At 37.8% G+C, this 18,625-nt stretch overlaps 1 protein-coding gene across 2 annotated transcripts in view; it reads right to left on the bottom strand.

Moving 5' to 3' along the window:
• Positions 1–6,455: 6,455 nt before the first annotated feature.
• Positions 6,456–18,625, bottom strand: part of TNFAIP2 (TNF alpha induced protein 2) — a 28,812-nt gene continuing 16,642 nt past the window's right edge. The window contains exons 6-13 of one of the 2 annotated variants that reach the window (XM_070942116.1): positions 17,517–17,617; positions 17,322–17,420; positions 14,453–14,579; positions 12,820–12,942; positions 12,121–12,276; positions 9,621–9,742; positions 6,898–7,065; positions 6,456–6,503 (exon numbers count right to left, since the gene is read on the bottom strand). In XM_070942116.1, the coding sequence (XP_070798217.1) occupies positions 6,915–7,065; positions 9,621–9,742; positions 12,121–12,276; positions 12,820–12,942; positions 14,453–14,579; positions 17,322–17,420; positions 17,517–17,617 (879 nt within the window). In that variant the 3' untranslated portion in view covers positions 6,456–6,503; positions 6,898–6,914. Of the gene's footprint in view, positions 6,504–6,865; positions 7,066–9,620; positions 9,743–12,120; positions 12,277–12,819; positions 12,943–14,452; positions 14,580–17,321; positions 17,421–17,516; positions 17,618–18,625 lie in introns of those variants that run through there. The other variant, XM_070942108.1, reaches the window with a different exon arrangement.

The raw sequence follows: 18,625 nt of genomic DNA, 5'->3' as shown, positions 1-18,625 counted from the left end.
GAGCAAGGAGACAAACTGCAAACGCAGCTGATTTATGTTTCCAAGTTCTGCATGGATATTGCCCAAGGGAAAAAGGCAAGGAGGTGACTAAAGGGAAGAGTAATCTCTTGCTTAGGATATCTTGTCGTGGCATATTTTTTTTGTGCCAGCATTATTTTGTCATCCATTATCATCCCTCGTCAACTTCCTTCAAGTTTCATTGGGGAATCTCCAACTTCTGCAGGGAAATGATTGGTGGAAGGAAATGGCCTTCTCAGCGGCTACATCCAATGATGAAAATCTCAAGGATTCAGATTAACACCCCCCTCTTTGGTGATGTCTTGTGTGATGATTAAAGCCTTTAATTTAGATAGATGTACATTCCATCACCTGTATATATTTTATCTGTCATTTTCTTCTAATTTTATTAACTTTTTTTCAGGTTTTTCTCTTCTTTTCAAATCCTTGTGATTCCGGAGAGGTGAAAACTTCTGATTGGCACAATAATGCTTCTTTGTTGCTATTTTTTTATAGTGTCATTTGAACAAAATTTATTTTCCAGATAATTAATAGGTTATCTTGGCCATTGTGACACTTCAGTGGTTGCTTAAAGACGAACAGATCCTAGTTACAATACAGCTAATTAGATTCTGTGCAGCAGCACTAAAGATTCGCTGGAACCCAATGAATAATCCATTATAATCATTTGAAACAAATAATGCAGTAAATCTTTTGATATTATCACTCTGTTATACTTTAGTAACTAAAAACCATAGGCCTTCACAATTTAAGGACTAATATTACATTATAGCTTAGGCTGTGCTCTTACATTCAACTGATAGGCTGCCAATGATGACTTCAACATAGATTTTATTTGTTGTTTTATTCTAGATTTTCAATTAGATACTCGTGACCATTTTTAATTGCGCTGCTCTTTTGGCTGTCATAAATATTTGACTGACTGACTCTTCAATGAAGTTAATTTTGTACTGGATTTCATTGTTAAGATACCTCAGCAGCTACATAGGTCCTAAAATATCAGGAAATGATTTTTTAAAAAGAATTAATTACATTGAAAGTATATTTAAAAACCTGGTTCAAACTTTGATGTATTGGACCAAATATAAGAACTACCTTCGTATGTTCTACCTAAGGCATTTCAGATTCAAAAACAGAGCCAAAGAACTCTTCTTTGAAGCAAACTGCTTCATCCTGGCCCATCACAGAGCTGTTTCTACATCCTCTATTACTTTCAACCCTTTTCTTCCTATAGTTTTCTGTACTCTGGGTTATTTTAAACTATAGCAATGTATTTCAAAGTAGTTTTAAAGAAAATATTAATTTTTATGCCATTTAAAAATGTAAACGGTGGAAATATTTGGCAAAATTAACTTCTGTATCCAAATTCCATTTTATATCTTGACCTGGCTCAGCAGCTAAGCAAGCTCAGTAGCCTAGGATTTCACAATTTCTGAACCATTTAGTTATAAATCTTACAAAATTATAACAAGAGAGCTCTGATTGAGTTTCACCAATTTGGTGCTGTCCTAACATGCTGGGATTATAACTGATATTATCCACGTGCTGTCCCAACATGTTCATAAAATGCTAGGTTGCGTAAGGCTCGAATAATTTTGGGGAAATTATTAGTTTCTAGAGTTTCTTCACTAAGGGAGGATATTATGTCCCTGCTGCAATTAAGCTTTTTCTGGCCAAGTCACTAGCACAGCTCCTTTATGGGACTTTGCTCGGACTATCAGCTTCGTGTTTTACACGATTAGAAATAGTTCAATCCAAATTCATTAGATCAATTCTCCAGATGCAGCGTTGTGTCTCAAATGCACTTCTGCGCCTGGAGACAGGATTGACAGAAGTCGAAGCAAGAATCTGTATAGCGTCCTTAAATCTCTGGCTAAAGCTTAACTTCTTTCTGCAAGGGCTTGCTCCATTAATCCTCCAAGACAAATTTTCTTTGTCATGGATCAAGGCTTTCAAGTCCAACCTTGCCAAACTAGGCTTTTCCCCAGCTTCAATACTCAAGATGGATTAGCAAGATAAACCTTGCGATAAAGGGTGGAGGACATTGAGAGGCAGGCGGATTTAGGGAAAGTTTCACTGTTTCTGCTCCAGATACCAGTTGGAGTCAGCAAACCAACAGAAAGCATTTTCGCTCGCACGGTGCCATGTATCTATTGGCCATCCTGTACAGCAAGTATAAAAGGATACTATTGATGGAAAGACTCTGTTCCTGTGGCTCAGGAAAGGTGGAGACTGTGGGTCACATGCTCCTTAGATGTTCCCTTTAGTTGGAGATTAGGAAAAAACATATTCTACCAATAACTGCTAGGTATCCTGGCTGTTCTGACATTACCTATCTTCAGTGGCTGCTTAAGGATGAACAGTCCATAACTACAGCGCAGGTGGCCAGATTCTGCGCAGCAGCACTGAGGATTTGTCACAAACATGTGTCTTCTTCACCATAGTTATATTATATAACAAATGTGGCAAACCCTTTGCACTCCTTAATCCTTTCCCTTTTAGCATTGTATCTACAACGGGCCACATAGTTTATGGATTGTAAATGTGGTATAGTTAGACCATGTATAATTGACAGACTGGATTTTATTATAGATTTTAGTTGTTATTATTTTATACTAGAATTTTTAATTGTATGTTTGCTGAATGTTTTAATTTGTTCTGGTCTCTGGTCTAAGACTGTAATAAATTGATTGTTTCTAGAGCAATGATGGGTAACTTTTTCGGCACCAAGTGCCAAAACTGGAGTGCGTGCCGGAGCACTGGAACCCAGAAGAGAGCAGCTGGCCGGTGCACATGCGCGATGGAACCTGGAAGAGTAGATGGCAACAGTGTGCGTGCCCACAGAGAGGGCTCTAGGTTGTGCCATAGGTTCGCCATCACAGTTCTAGAGTGAATATATGTGTTTTTAGACTCCATCAAGCAATGAACCTAAATCAAATCTATTAGCTATGAAGATATATTATTAATAAGGATGACCCCTAGAATGTTGAGATTACATTGAACACAGTTCAGTACAATTATTTTTTCCTTTAATAACTGCATCTAATCTTTCTTGATATTCATCCATTTTCAACAGTCCGACAAACAAATACAAAATTGTGCATGGATTATAAACATATTCACACATTGATTTTATTTTTGTCTGCTGTTTGGAGAAAACTTTGATGGTAATTCATAGTATTGCCCCAAGACGGGCAAAATTAAGCCAACTGAGATCAATAGAGCATGCTAAAACCTGTGTGAATTGTAATAAAAAATCAGTAAGACCTTAATTTAGGATAACGTTTTGAGAAAAATACTAACTTAAAATTTTGATGGTTTGTGATGGTAAACAGAGAAACGTGTTTTACTTGTAAAAAGGAGAGCACAAATGCTTCAAATGTATTCTGTGATCTGCTATATCCTTGGAAAGAAAATGCAGTCCTCAGTCTATTTCCTATAGTATAAAAATATAATATAAAATATAAAAATTGTTTGGGAAATCTAAGCCCTGTTCTTTTTATGAGCCCATACTTCTCACTCTGTCTGTTTCAGTTTTTTTGTCTTACCATCCCAATTCCAGAATATGTAGTATCCATGATGAGACCGCTGATAGAATCTACAATAGCTACATGGATGTTCTTAGAATGAAACTTTGATTTTGGGTTTTACCCAAATTAGATTGATAGATCTTTATAGAAATGATTGATTCATACTATTATGGTAAAACAAAAAGTTGTGATCTGTTGTTAATGCCTTATTCTACTGCAGGGATGTCAAACTCAAGGCCCCAGGGACAGATCTGGCCCATAGGGCCGCCCTGGAAACAGTGAAGGACCGGCCCACAGTGCTTCTGCCAGTGAAAATCGAACTCAGGAAGGCTGCATGTGGCCCTCCCGAGCTCCATTTTCACTGGCAGAGGATTGCAGAAGCTTGGGAGCCTGTTTTCGCTGTCAGAGCGCTCAGGCCACCACAGGCACTCCTGACACAAGTGATGTCGAGCTGGCCACGCCCACCTTGGCCCCCAGAGGTCAAACACAACCCTGATGTGGCCTCAATGAAATTGAGTTTGACATCCCTATTCTACTGTAACAGAGAGAGTCGGAAGTCAATGTTTCTTTTTCTTTCTTCCCCTATCTTTCCTCACTTTTCTTTCCCCCTTTCCCTTTCTCCTCACTGTTCTCTTATTTGTTTTTTATTTTATAATACTTTATAACTTAATAAAAATGTATTCCCATGGAAGTTCTTTCTTATGGAGCACCAGCATCTATCCCCTTGCTTTTAAACCTGCTCTTTTGATTACAGTTGTACGTGCCTATGTTCTGGAGAAGGACGAACACGAGCTATCTGATAATAATTACATTTTAATGCATATTTGAAAAATACTAAGAACAAATACATAGAAAAAATACGTAGAAATATATCTTAATTAGAAAAACAATGTTATAGTTAAAAATAAAGCACACTATACACAGCAACAGGTTTGTATTCACAACGATTATGTACAGATATTATTAATATGTATAAACAGGTAGTCTTTGACTTACAACAGTTTGCTTAGTAACTGAAGTTACAACAGCACTGAAAAAAGTGACTTATGACCACTTTTCACACTTATGACCATTGCAGCATCCTCAAGGTTACATGATTTACATTTGGATGCTTGACAACTGACTCACATTTATGATGGTTGCTGTGTCCCGGGGTCGTGTGATCACCTTTTGCAACATTCTAACAAACAAAGTCAATGGGGAAACCAGATTCACGTAATGACTGTGTTATTAATTTAACAACTACAGTGATTCACTTAACAAAGGCGGCAAGAAAAGTTTAAAATGGAACAAAACGCACTTTTAACAAATTTCTCACTGAGCAACATATAAATTTAGGGCTCAATTATCATAAAACGAGGACCATTAGTAATGTCTTTCTGCCGTTCGAGGCACAGTGTTCATTTATTTCATTACAATCACCTTGTGAGGTAAGTGAAGCAGGGAGAGAATGAATAGCTCCAAATCACCTACTGTGTTTTGTATAGCCGAGTAAGATTCTGAATGCAGCCTCTCATCCAGAGATCTCAAACTAGATTTCATTGAGGGCTGCATCAGGGTTGTGTGTGCCCTTGTGGACATGGCCAGGGTGGGCGTGGCCAGCTTGATGTTGGGGGCGCCTGTGGTGGCTCGAGTGCACTGCCAGTGAAAACAGGCTCCCAATCTCCACATGCGGCCCTCCCGAACTTCGTTTTCACTAGCAGAGGATTGCAGGAGGCCGTCCCAGCCGAAAACGGAGCTCAGGAGCCCATTTTCACTGCAAAGGCACCACGAGCTGGTCCTTCACTATTTCCAAAGCAGCCCTCCGGGCCAGATCTAAGCACCCTGGGGGCCAAATTCGGCCCACAGGCCTTGAGTTTGACACCTCTGCTCTAGTCAGTTCTGTGATGCTGCACCATACTAGCTCTTATCTCAGGAGCTATAAACAAAACACTGAGTTAAAACTGCCTTTTTATAACGATAGGCTAATAGGCAAAGCTCGATTTACATTTGATTTCCATATGGTCATTTGTTTAATGTGAGAGAGCTTTAACTGGATTTTGTTTCTTAACGAAGGCTTGCCTAAAGTGCTCTTCTCATTCTGTATCCTCTGTAATTTCATAAAGGTCTTTGTTCTCTTAACACCATCTGTCCCACAGAAATCACATGCAAAACATGTGTTCTTCCAGGCAAATGCTTTAACAAATAGCAGAAAAATGAAACAATCTCTGAACATCCTATATGTACCACCTGTATATGGTAGCTTGCAGGAGATATAGCCCCTAGTTTTTATAGGGGAAAATGAGTCAGCATGAAGGTACTGGATGCTTTCTGCAAGATGATTTATATAAAGGTAGTCCTCAACTTACAGCCATTTGTTTAGTGACTATTTGAAGCTACAATGGCACTGAAAACAACTGTTGCTGCATCTCCATGGTCACATGATCAAAATTCAGCACTTGACAAACAGCATGTATTTATAATGGTTGCAGCATCCCATGGTCACCTGAATCGTCAGTTTCAACCTTTCTACACAATTTCCCACAAGCAAAGTCAATGGGGGGAGCCAAATTAACAACTGGAGTGATTTACTTGATAATCGTGGCAAAAAAGTCATAAACTCCGATGTGACTCACTTAACCACTGCCTTGTTTAGCAACAGAAAATCTGGTCCCAATTATGGTCAAAAACTGAGGACTAACTGTTATTGGGTGTGACATTCCATCTAAACTTCACTGTTTGTTCCAGGGTTGAGTATTGAGTTATACAATTATGCCAGCAGTAGGACTTTATTAAATACATTTTTTTTCCATAAATGGAAACTATCCCAGTTATTTAAATGGTACCCTGACACCTGAAAACTGTGATAATTATGGCAGTGTGGCATCTCCATGAATCTCTAGCACGCTCATAATGCTTTTAACCGTGGCTTTGGGTAAGGACTTAATGTTCAAGATGGCACAGAGATGTTTCTTTCTGTATCGGAAAGAGAAAAAAACAGGGTGAGAAATGACAGAGTAAAGTAGCAAGAAAAATGGTGAGATGAAATGAGAAATTTTTAGCTTTGCATGCAGTTATAAGGAGCCAGATTGGTATAGTGGTTAAGGCATCAGGTTAGAAACTGGGAGACAGTGAGTTCTAGTCCCAACATAGGCGCAAAGCTATCTAGATGATCTTGAATCAGTCTTTTTCTGTCAGCTGTAGGAAGGAGGCGGTGCAAATTACTTCTGAAAAACCGGTCATAGGTCAAGGACTACCTGTATACCATCCAACAGCAGCAAATTTTGATATATATATTGCATAGGATAGTTCAAGAAGAATCCAACTTTTCTTTCTGCTTCGATCCTGCCTAGAAAGTTACAAAAGGTACCGTATGCGTAGTTCAAATCAATGCAGTGGAAATGGCAGCCTAATGCCTGAAAATAGCAATGATGATGGCAATGTGGCATCTCCACGAATGTTTAGCACAGTCAAAATGCTGTTAAGGTTGCTACTGGATAAGGGCTTAATGTGCAAGATGGCATAGAGATGTCTCCGTCTGTATTGGAAAAGAAAAAAAACAAAGCATGAAGAATGACAGAGCAACGTGGAGAGAAAAATGGCGAGTTGAGATGAGAAGCAGTCATTTCAGCTTTGTGTACAGTTATAAGGAGCCAGACTGGTGTGGTGTAGTGGTTAAGGCAGCAAGTTAGAAACTGGGAGATTGTTAGTTCTAGTCCCACCTTAGACACAAAACTACCTAGGTTGGGTCAGTTTTTTTTCTGTCAGCTATAGGAAGGAGGTAATGGCAAACTACTTCTGAAAAACTGTGCCAAGAAAACTGAGAAGTAGCATAACTGAATGGAAGAGAAAGACAAACGAACTATTTATAAAGGACAACAACAGATATTCAAAGCAAATGGAAACACACTTCAACATGCCCCTTTCAGCCACAAAAAAAAAATTCGTAAGATATCTGACCTCCGGGTGTTTCGCTGCGCATTGAAGACCCTGTTGTTCCGCCAGGCCGGACTATCAATACAATAGTTTTAAATTGGGGTATTTAAATTTATTGGGGTTTTAAATTTGAGTCATTTATTTAATTATTTTAAATTTTATATCATTGTTTTGTCTGTGTTTTTAAATAGGCTGTACACCGCCCTGAGTCCTTCGGGAGAAGGGCGGTATAGAAATAAAATTATTATTATTATTATTATTATTAAAAATAGCACAGGAAAAAATGAAAAAGGAAGAAGCTCAGCAACAAATATTTCCCGTGGAGTGCTGCTTGTTTTTTTCAGGATAGAAGCTGCATTTCTCATTCTATTATTCATTATACATGGGAACTAATAGAAATTAGTTTCTTAACTGAGAAGTATTGATGCCTTCATTTGAGAGTATGATTCACCATTATGGTTACTGTAAATCCTAACGGTTGTAAAACAGGTTAGTGACAGATCTGTTTTTACATTTGTTTTTACAATGTAATGTAAAATTAAATGGTTTTTCATTTGTTATTTGTGGTGGTGGTTAAGCGAATGTGGGGAATTAGTGGGCTCTGATGAGCACCACGAAAACCCAGACTGACGAACCACTGCCGAGGGGTCTTCGGACCAGAACCATCCTGGAGGGATGGGGAAGGAGAGGCACCTCGGAAGAACAGGCAAGTTCCTCGAAGGTCAGAGGAATCTCTCTCTGATTCGGCAGCGGGGGCAGCAGCCATTGCGGCTGTCAAGGAACTGGGGCAACCGGACTAAGTATTGAGCAGGAGCGGTGAATGCAATGGAGTTTTTGAAGCCGGGTGAGTAACAGCCAATCAACAGGCGAAGTAACAACAAAAAGAATTATTTTTAAACTTGGAACTCCCAGCATAAAAATAGCGGCTAACGGGCATGGGGGGAGAAAAAGAGGATGCAAGAGGAATTTAAAGGGACAAAAACTCAAAAAGGTTAAGGTAAGATTTTGTCAAAAGCCAGAAGTGCTGGTTTTCAGCAAAACCGCTATAAAATATGGTCATCTGATTGTTAGAGGCTGCAAATGGCCATAAATGTGGGCGCGGGTGGGGGTGGAATGACAATTGGAACCTCAAATCCGGATTGTAAATCCTCTTTTTTAAGTAGGTTGTAACTTCGAACAGTTGCTAAGCAACCGATCGTAAGTCAAGAGCTACTTGTATACCATCCAACTGCAGCAAATTTTGATATATATTTCATAGGATAATTGCAGGAGAATCTAATCTTTTTTTTCTGCTTCTGTCCTGCCTAGGAGCCACCAAAGATACAATAAGCGTGGCTCAAATCAGTGCAGTGGAAATGTTCATTTTTCATTTAAATTTAAAGAGATTTAGATGCAGTATACAATTAATGCAACTAGTTCTCAAAACCTTTTGCGATTTCAAGAAATTATATTGCCTGGCTTTTGGAAACTGCATTTAGAGGGAATTCTGAGGGATCCCAAAGGGACTCCCCCCCGCCCCCCAAAAGGCAACTGGACTTTGTTGTTGTTTTTTCCTTTGAAAACATTTCGCTTTTCATCCAAGAAGCTTCTTCAGTTCTGGATGAGAAGCAAAATGTTTTTTTAAACAAAAACCCAAGAACGTCCAGTTGTCTTTTGGAAAAAAATGCACCTTTGGGACAACTTTGGGACACCGACCCTCTGGAACGAGTTACCCACCGGCCTCCGGACGGCCCCTGATCTCCATTTCCTTCCGCAAAGACCTGAAGACATGGCTTTTTAAGCAAATTGTCTGATTCTGTTTTGGGAGTTTTAATTAATTGTGGGATTTTAATTGAATCTTTTAATCTTATTTATTATTGCTGTTTTATTGTGATTTTACTGTTGTGAGCCGCCCCGAGTTCTTCGGGAAAAGGGCGGCATATAAATTTTAATAAAATAAATAAATAAAATAAAACTATGACCTGGGTGGTTGAGAATCTCCATAGACAACTTTGAGGGATGCAAAATTGTGATTCTGTGGTTTCAAATGGGATGGTGGGAAATTCACAAATTGCCCATTCTAGTGTAGATTGATGGTGTTAGTGGCACAAAATCAGAGGAATCAATTGTTATTGGGTTAGTCCTTAAAAGCAAATTCATAAGACTTTTCCCCCTTACCTGATATCAGGATATTTACTGACAAGTGCACTGACTTCAACCTTAATAGCATCTGGATCCTGGAGTCTGATAATTTCAGCCAAGCTTGGGATAGCAGATTCCAGCCATGTGGCATTAGACCCCTAACAAAATAAAATAGACTGTTTAAATATTTCACTCAGCAAATTCCTACCAATTATAAATTCTCTCATCCATATACTTTGAAATAATGCTGAAAATAGGAGATGGGCAACCTAAAGCCTGCATGCCCCCAACTTTTTTTATTTTGCAGCCTCACTGAAAAATAAAATACACTTTTTATATAGTGAGAGATAATTTTGTAATCATACTTCTTTTATTTGCTGCAAAGAAAGTTGGAAGCGACTTCTTTCTATTTCTTTTTATCTTTTCTTTCTGTACCTTTGTCTTTGTTCTTTTCTGTCTGTTTTTTTTTTAATTATTTATTAGTTTGTGTTGTTATATTCTTTTAAAAACTTTCAATAAAGTTTATATTAAAAAAAAATAGAAGTACACTTTTTCTTCTAGAAGTACAAGTAATCCTCGACTTATGATCACAATTGAGTCCCCAAATTCCATTGCTAAGCAAATTCCATTGCTAAGTTGTTAAATGCTTAATGCATTGTAAGCCGCCCTGAGTCTCCGGAGAAGGGCGGCATATAAATCAAATTTAAAAAAAAAAAAAAAAAAAGAAAAAAAAAATGAGTCACATCACTGCAGTTGTTGTGAATCATATGGTTGTTAAGTGAATCTACTTGTCCCATTGACTTTGCTTCTCAGAAGTCAGTTGGAAAGGTTACAAATGGTAATCACATGACCGGGACACTGCATCTGTCATAAGTACATGCCAGTTGCCAAGCGCCCAAACGTTGATCATGTGACCATGGGGATGCTACAATGGTCATAAGTCATTTTTTTCAGTACTGCTGTAGCTTTAAAAGTCACTAAATGAATGGTGGCAAGTCAAGGATTATCTGTAAAAGCAAGGACATATATATCAAACATTGAATAGGTGAAGCACAAACATTTTGCTTCAATAAACAACCAAATTTCTGAAATTGGAGTAGGTGGTACTGAAAATTTCAGCAGCACCCTCTCCAATGATGTAACTTGACTATGATAGTATGAAACTATGATAGTATTGATAATAATAGAGATAATAATAAAAGAGATAAGAGATAAGAGATAATAATAATAATAATAATAATAATAATAATAATAATAATAATAATAATAATAATAATAATAATAATAATAATAATAAAGAAGAAGAAGAAGAAGAATAAATATCATGACCTGGCCATCGAAACTACGCGATTATGGATGAAACATGTAACAGTGATACTCATTGTCATTGGGGCACTTAGTACTAGGTCCAAGAATTTTACAGAATACATCAAGAAATTGCAGCTTCCTGCAATAACACCAGCGGAACTGCAAAAAACTGCGCTACTCGGAACATTGTACATTTTAAGAAGATACTTGGTTGATACCTAGGATGCTGGCAGCAACCCGTACCAACCAATAGCGCCAGTCAATATTTGTGTTACATTTTTAAATGTTCATGTTTAATGAATAAAACAGATAACAACAGCAGCAGCAGCAGCAACAAGAACAAAAGGTGTATTTCCCTAATTTCTTGCTCCTGTTCCAAAAATAATCACTGGATACAAAGTCGTAGAACCTCCCCTAACTTAGGGGAGCGGAGAGCAGTACTTTGTACATAGTCTCCCTGATGCTTCTATGTATTTCCTTATTACTCTTTAGAACAGCCTCTTTAACAGTCAAGAGTATTGGACTTGAAACATGCAATTAAAACAATCTAAAACATGGATCTACATGATCTGACCAGTAGCTTTTATACACTGACTGATAGCTTTTCATGTCCTGCTCAGGAGTAGAGAATGTCTGTATGCAAAGCATGTACTCTGAACTGAACTGGTGTACAGTTCTTAATCTAGCAGGAACTTTTCAGAAGATCGTGGAATTTAGGCAGTGGTGAAATCCAAATTTTTTTACCGGTTCTGGTTGATGTGGTGTGGCTTGGTGGATGTGGCTTGGTGGGCATGGCAGGGGAAGGATACTGCAAAATCCCCATTCCCACCCCACTCTAGGGGAAGGATACTGCAAAATCCCCATTCCCACCTCACTCTGGGGCCAGCCAGAGGTGGTATTTGCTGGTTCTCCAAACTGCTCAAAATTTCTGCTACCGGTTCTCCAAAACCTGTCAGAACCTGCTGGATTTCACCCCTGGATTTAGGTTGGAAAGAGATGAGAATAGGTTTACCAAAGATTCAAGTCTGACTGTCCCCTTTACTGCCAAAATATGACTTCACAGCGTAGGTGCTAGTTGGCTACCTGAGTTTAAGCCTGTTATCTGTTTCTCCAGATCATCTATTTGTTAAACAACAAAGTCTTTTCACTCTAAAGTGAACATTACTGGATGCCCCAAGGTCAACAAGGCATCCAGACTCGTATTACAGGACTGAAGATGCAGACTTACATTCTCTGTGCAAAATGTGTACAAAGTAGAGGCATGACTTCGGATAAGTTCAGACAATTGATTTTGCTTCTCAGGAGATTTGAGTGTGGTGTTTCTGCACATAAGCTTTTGAATGTATTTTTGGACTAGATGGAGGTGAATTCTTTCCATGATAACCTATAACAGAAGAAACAGAGGTTAATTTTCTTAGATCAGTTACAGGGGAGAAAACAAATTTTACTGCGTTATATACAGAGTTATAAAAATGCCATCAACATGTACATAATTGGTTTCTCTTAAAACCAAAATAGTTTCTATGGCCTGGGGAGAGGTGCTCTAGACTAATGCTAAGAAAACATTTTTTGTGTATTTCCTTGAAATAAAATCTCTTGGGGCTACGTATTACAGGAAATCCTCAACTTACAATCATTCATTTAGTGACCATTCAAAGTTACAGCGGCACTGAAAAAAAATGACTTAACAACTGATCCTCGCACAATATGACCGTTTCAAAACCATGTAAAACATTTTTAAAAAGGGAAACAGATAATGATGGAAATACACATGCACATCATGAAAAGTGATTTAAAAAAACCCCACATTTAACTCTTATTTGTCTTCCTCAAGGTTTAGGTTGCATGAATTGGCTTACTTCATTCTTAGTATTAAATTTTGAAAATATAAAAATGTTTGCACTTGCAGTTCCTTGCATTAGCTCACCTGGCGATGAGGGTTTTTAAGCTTCTTGAACACACGGATACGGGCATCCATGGCTGTAATTATTTCATCCATAAGACCACTGCAGGAATCCCATTTCTTCTCATTAAACTTTTTCAAAAGAGTCTGAGGAACAAATTTTAAATTTTTTTCAGTTTTTTGAAAAGAAATTCCCATAAATCCCCCTTCTTTGAGGAAAAACTTGATTAGGTATTTTTTAAACAGCAACTAATTCTGCTAGTTTAAACATGACTGGGGGGAAAATTATAAACGAAGAAACTTTCACTGTCCTTTCTCTTTCATAGCTCAGGTTATCACACAGTGGGCTCCATTTCTCCCTTAATGGACACCTAACATCAAAAACGTCATCAAAAAAGCACAACAAAGAATGTTCTTTCAGGAAGGTCAAACTGCCCAAGGAGCTGCTGATACAGTTCTTCAGAGGAATTATTGAGTCTGTCATCTGCATCTCTATAACTGTCTGGTTTGGTTCTGCAACCCAACAAGACAGACACAGACTTCAGAGGATAATTTGAACTGCAGAAAAAACAATTGCTACCAACCTGCCTTCCATTGAGGACCTGTATACTGCACAAGTCAAAAAGAGGGCTGTGAAAATATTTACAGACCCCTCGCAACCTGGACATAAACTGTTTCAATTCCTACTCTCAAAACGACGCTATAGAGCACTGCACACCAGAACAACTAGACACAAGAACAGTTTTTCCCCGAACGCCATTGCTCTGCTAAACAAATAATTCCCTCAAACTGTTGAACTATTCACTAAGGCTGCATTACTATTAGTCTTCTCACAGTTCCTATCATCCATCTCCTTCCACTTATGACTGCATGACTAACTTCATTGCTTGTATCCTTACGAATTTATATTGATATTGTTTCCTGATTGCTTATTTGTACCCTATGACTATCAGTAAATGTTGTACCTTGACTCTTGACGAATGTATCTTGACTTTTTATGTACACTGAGAGCATATGCACCAAAGACAAATTCCTTGTATGTTCAATCACACTTGGCCAATAAAGAATTCTATTCTATTCTATTCTATTCTATTCTATTCTATTCTATTCTATTCTATTCTATTCTATTCTATTCTATTCTATTCTATTCTATTCTATTCTATTCTATTCTATTCTATTCTATTCTATTCTATTTCATTATAATTTATTTTATTATAAGCATTTTTATGCAACTTTTCCCAGACAGTCTTAAGATGGTTATGGACTTGTTTAACATTGTTCACTTTCTAAAAATATTTTCCTGGGAGACACTATTTTTCCACTGAAGATTAAAGAGCAAGGATAATTATTTCATCAGGGAATGGGTAGTTTTCTGAGAGGCTGACAGACTTGTGGCTATTCTTCTTAATCCATGCCCATCCACCCTCCCCCTGCTGTTGCCTTCCAGTAGAAGAGAAAACTATCAAAAAACGTAGTTTGCTTTTCGCAGTATAGTAGGATGAAGGTGCTTTTCCATCCTTAGAACTCCAGAGAAAGTCATTCATTCACCTTCACTGAATGGAGAAGGTTTAGGTTTCATTTTATGCTTTGCCTCAGGCAGCAAAGGATCTTGAGTGAGCTGGGTAAGTAGCTTTGTAGTATATATCTGTAAGAATACCTGTATCTCTGGAAACAAGGGATCAAGGAATACATTAAACCCAGTCGTCTGAAGGTCATCAAGTATGGAAAAGATGTTCCTTTTAACATCACTCACAGTTGAATCTGTGCTTTTCTCCGTATGGGTCCTGAAAATCCAATTAACAATGAATTAAAGGCCTTGTTCTTCAGCTATTTTAAAACTTCAGTTCTTTTTGCTTATAGCAGCTTACAAAATCCAGTGAATACAATGCTACGCAAATCTTAACCAAAAAAGTATATATAACAAATCAGAAAAATAACAGCAGCAATAATCATAATGGTTGCTAATACTAATGTAATCTATTCAATTTAGATGCCACCCAACTCCAGGCAACTCTGGATAAAAGTCTGCATATATTGCAGCTGTTTAGTATTCAGTCTCAAAAGGAAGCAGCATCTAGCTAATGTCTGTGCTTGGAAGCTAAGCAGAATTGGGTCAAGTTAGAACTTTGAGAGCAGACCTCCAGGGAATATCAGGATTGCAGCACAAGTTGACTGGCAAATTAAAATAAAATCCAGACTAGAACAATGGAAACCACTTCCATATTGCTGTAAAAAACAGATGAGGCCATGGAGTCATTGCAATTGAAGCTCAACTTGAAGGATACCTTCCTTTTAGCATTAAATGAAGACATGCATAACAAGTGGGTATTTGAAGCTTTCCAAATCCTGACTTTTGGCTATAAGATCTGAGCTGCAAAATCAAGACCACAATTCAGCAGCAATCAAGTGATATTGGGTGGTGTAGTGGTTAGAGTATAGTACTGTGGGTTACTTCTGCTGACAATTTGGCAGTTCAAATCTCATCAGGCTCAAGGTTGACTCAGTTTTCCATCCTTCCGAGGTGGGTAAAATGAGGACCTAAATTGTTGGGGGCAATTTGCTGACTCTGTAAACCGCTTAGAGAGGGCTGTAAAGCACTATAAAGCAGTATATAAGTCTAAGTGCTATTGCTATTATACCTTCTCCTGTTTTACTAAAAAATGTCATATGAAAGATTGAATTGACCAACTGTGTAATGGGCAGCATAAATCTCTCCCTCCCTCCCTCTCCCTCCATTTGATGATGACTATGGTACACAGAAGATTGCAACTTGGAATATAAAAGGATTAAATATTAAAAAGGATGTATTAACAAAAGAAAAAAATACAGGTAAATTGTCTGTGAAAAGAAATGGGAAAAATGCGTGAATGAAAGCAGACACAGTATGCGGAGTGGAGTTGATGAATATATGCGGAGAAGTGAAACTCTAGGTCTAATTGGGGCTACCCTTGAAGAACATTCAGAATCTACAATTGATCCAGAAGGCAGAGGCGTGGATAGTTCTGGAGCCCCCCCTAGGGAGGCACATGTAACACCAGTGTTACAAAAGTTGCATTCGCTGCTAATTTGCTTGCAGGTATAATTCAAGATGTTGGTTATTACCTTTAAAGTCCTTTATGGCATAGGTCCAGGATATCTGCAGAACTGTCTATCCCCAATGGGATTGGCCCACCCCACTCGTGCTGGCAGAATGGACCTAATATGGGTCCCATAAACCAAGGAATTTTGGCTGGTGGGATCCAGGAGAAGAGCCTCTTTTTTGCCAATACTCCTAACCTTTAGAACAAGGCTGTCAAACTCCCAGCCCGTGGGCTGGATGCATGCTCACGTCTGGTTTAACGAAGGGAAAAAAAGTCCCTTTAGGTCATGTGACGCCATGATGACGTGTGTTTGACACCCCTGCTTTAGAACATTATACCTCAGAAAGTAAGATCAGCCTCCTCAGGAAAAGCCTTAAAATCTGGCCATGCTGACTGGTATGAGGTCCTGAAGGAGAAGCTGCTGGCTGGAGGTGGTTGGAACACTAACAGAGAAGGCATCCCACCTCTCCCCTTCAAACTCTTTGTTTTTTAGCTCATCTTAACTTCTGTAATTTGAATCCATTTTTATTTATAATCATTGAACGTTTGTTTTGTCTTGATGTAAGCTGCTCAGAGTCTCCTAGATTTAGAAATGGGCAACAAATAAATTTGATAAATAAATAAAAATTATTATAAAGGGCTATAATAAAGCATTACATACTTTCATTTAGGTTATTATGAGTATGTATAAAAGTAGATATATCTGTGGGTGACATTTCATGTTACCCTTCACCGAATGGTATCCTGGAAGAATTACACATTATGCAACAGTTTGTACAGATGTGATCCAGGAGGAAATAATTATTCTGATGGACAACATGAATACATAGAGGAAACCAAATGAGAGCATTTAGAAAAAAACATTTGGCCTTTTGGAGACACAAAAATGAATAAGAATAATATCTGCTTAGAAACAAATCTTTTTGTTCTGAATAAATGGTTTAAATGTATTCATACATGTACACCTGGAAAAATGAATCATAAATCCTGATTTGATTGTTTATGATGAATGACTAAAAGAATCCATGTAAAGGATACATGGATGAGACCAGATTGTTTGATAGACAATTTTCTGAAAACAACAAGGTATGTTTTGGGGGAAAATGGACATGGATGAAAAGGAGGGAAAATGAAAGAAACTAGAGAGAAAGTACAATGATTGTAAATCCTATTTGGAAACAGTATAAGATGAATCTCCTAAGAAAATGGTTGGAAAATGGATGTAAAAGGGTAGGAATGATGAAGTGGCTTGGAAGGTAATGAAAGAATTACATTATAAACTGCTATGGAAATGTGTAGTTATATGCTAATGAGAAATATGAAGAAGAATGCTTGGGGTAAATGCAGTGAAAGAAATTATGGATAAGAAAAAAAAATGAGAAGGTTCAAACATTTTGCACAACCCTACTATGTAAGAAATTTGTAGTACTATCATTCTGTTCTTACCGGAAATTCTGGAAATTGTTAATGTTTGCAATTATTATCGCTTCAAAATATTTATTCTGTTTATTTTCTTTAATGAATGTCTCCAGTACTTTCTTGTAGCTAGAGAGGTAATAAAAATGAAAACAATCATTAGTAATTTTACACTGGTAGCCAAGCATGCCACGATATCACTTTACCAACAATTTGCTATCTTACCATTGCAGAAAAGTCAAGAGTTCTGTCAAAAGTAAAGCTGAGATTTGGTGGCCCACCTCTGGAGTGATGCCCTCGGCACGCGTTTGTGCTGCATAGATAGCCTAAAACATCCATCCCCCCCAAAATCAAAGAATTAGTACTTTTAACTTTTTAATACATAACTTTCCCAGTCCACAAACATAATCATAAATTTAAACATTCTCTCCCACAGAATACCAAGATTTATTAGTAAGCAAAATGGGATAATCTCAAGGAACAGAAAGAAATGCATACCATTTGAAAATGAAATAATAAAATAAGTTCCAGAAAAAAATAGATTACGACTTCTGTTTTTGATCTTCAAATGTTACTTTTTGCCCATATTTTTCAACCCATTCCTCCACAGCCCAATCCCATCTGATTAGTACTGCAAGCTTCCTTTTCTAGGCTGACTGAAATCAGGAAATTCCTAAGGATGTTTGTGACAGTTTCAACATTTCTATTTCAGAATGACAAACTTTCCCAGTTCTGTAATTAAGTATTTCCTGCTTATGTTATAAGCTGAACTCTGTGACTCCGCTCCAATAATCAGGAATGTTGAGGGTGTATGTCAGCACACTTTCAAATCAAAAATAAGAGTATGATGTTGAGAAACTTTGAAACTGGAATTGAATTTTTGGAATTTGCACTGGTTTGCTATGTTTTAATGCATATTGTTTAATATTTAAAGCATATTTTGGAGCTGCAACTTTGTTTCTTTAAACCTGCCAAGTTAAAAGTTGCAATAGGATGTGGTTTGTTCCTCTGTCAGGTGATGCAAAATGGGGAAATCCCAATTGGTTGAAGTTCTACGGAATCTGTAGATGGAGGTAAAGCAGGAAGCAGGTGTGAAGATCACATCTTAGGAGGAGGAATGTTATTGAAACATTTCTTGGTTGCCTGGAGTAAGCACAAAACCTGAGCAATCTGGAGGTAGGGCTGCAAGATTACCATTTTAGGAAGAAAAAAGGCAAAAAGCAGCCAAAGTAAAGAGCCAATCAAAAAGTCTAAATCAGAAAGGATGGGATTGGGAAGATAGACATGAATGGGTTAAAAGAAGACTATTATGGACAAGAATCCCGAGGGCATGT

This window comes from Pituophis catenifer, unplaced genomic scaffold (assembly GCF_029215685.1).
Source record: "Pituophis catenifer annectens isolate HBS135680 unplaced genomic scaffold, rPitCat1.0.hap2 SCAF_1, whole genome shotgun sequence".
Taxonomy (NCBI): Eukaryota; Metazoa; Chordata; class Lepidosauria; order Squamata; family Colubridae; genus Pituophis; species Pituophis catenifer.
Note: the sequence above shows the minus strand (reverse complement) of the source record. Positions and strands in the feature narration are given on the sequence as shown.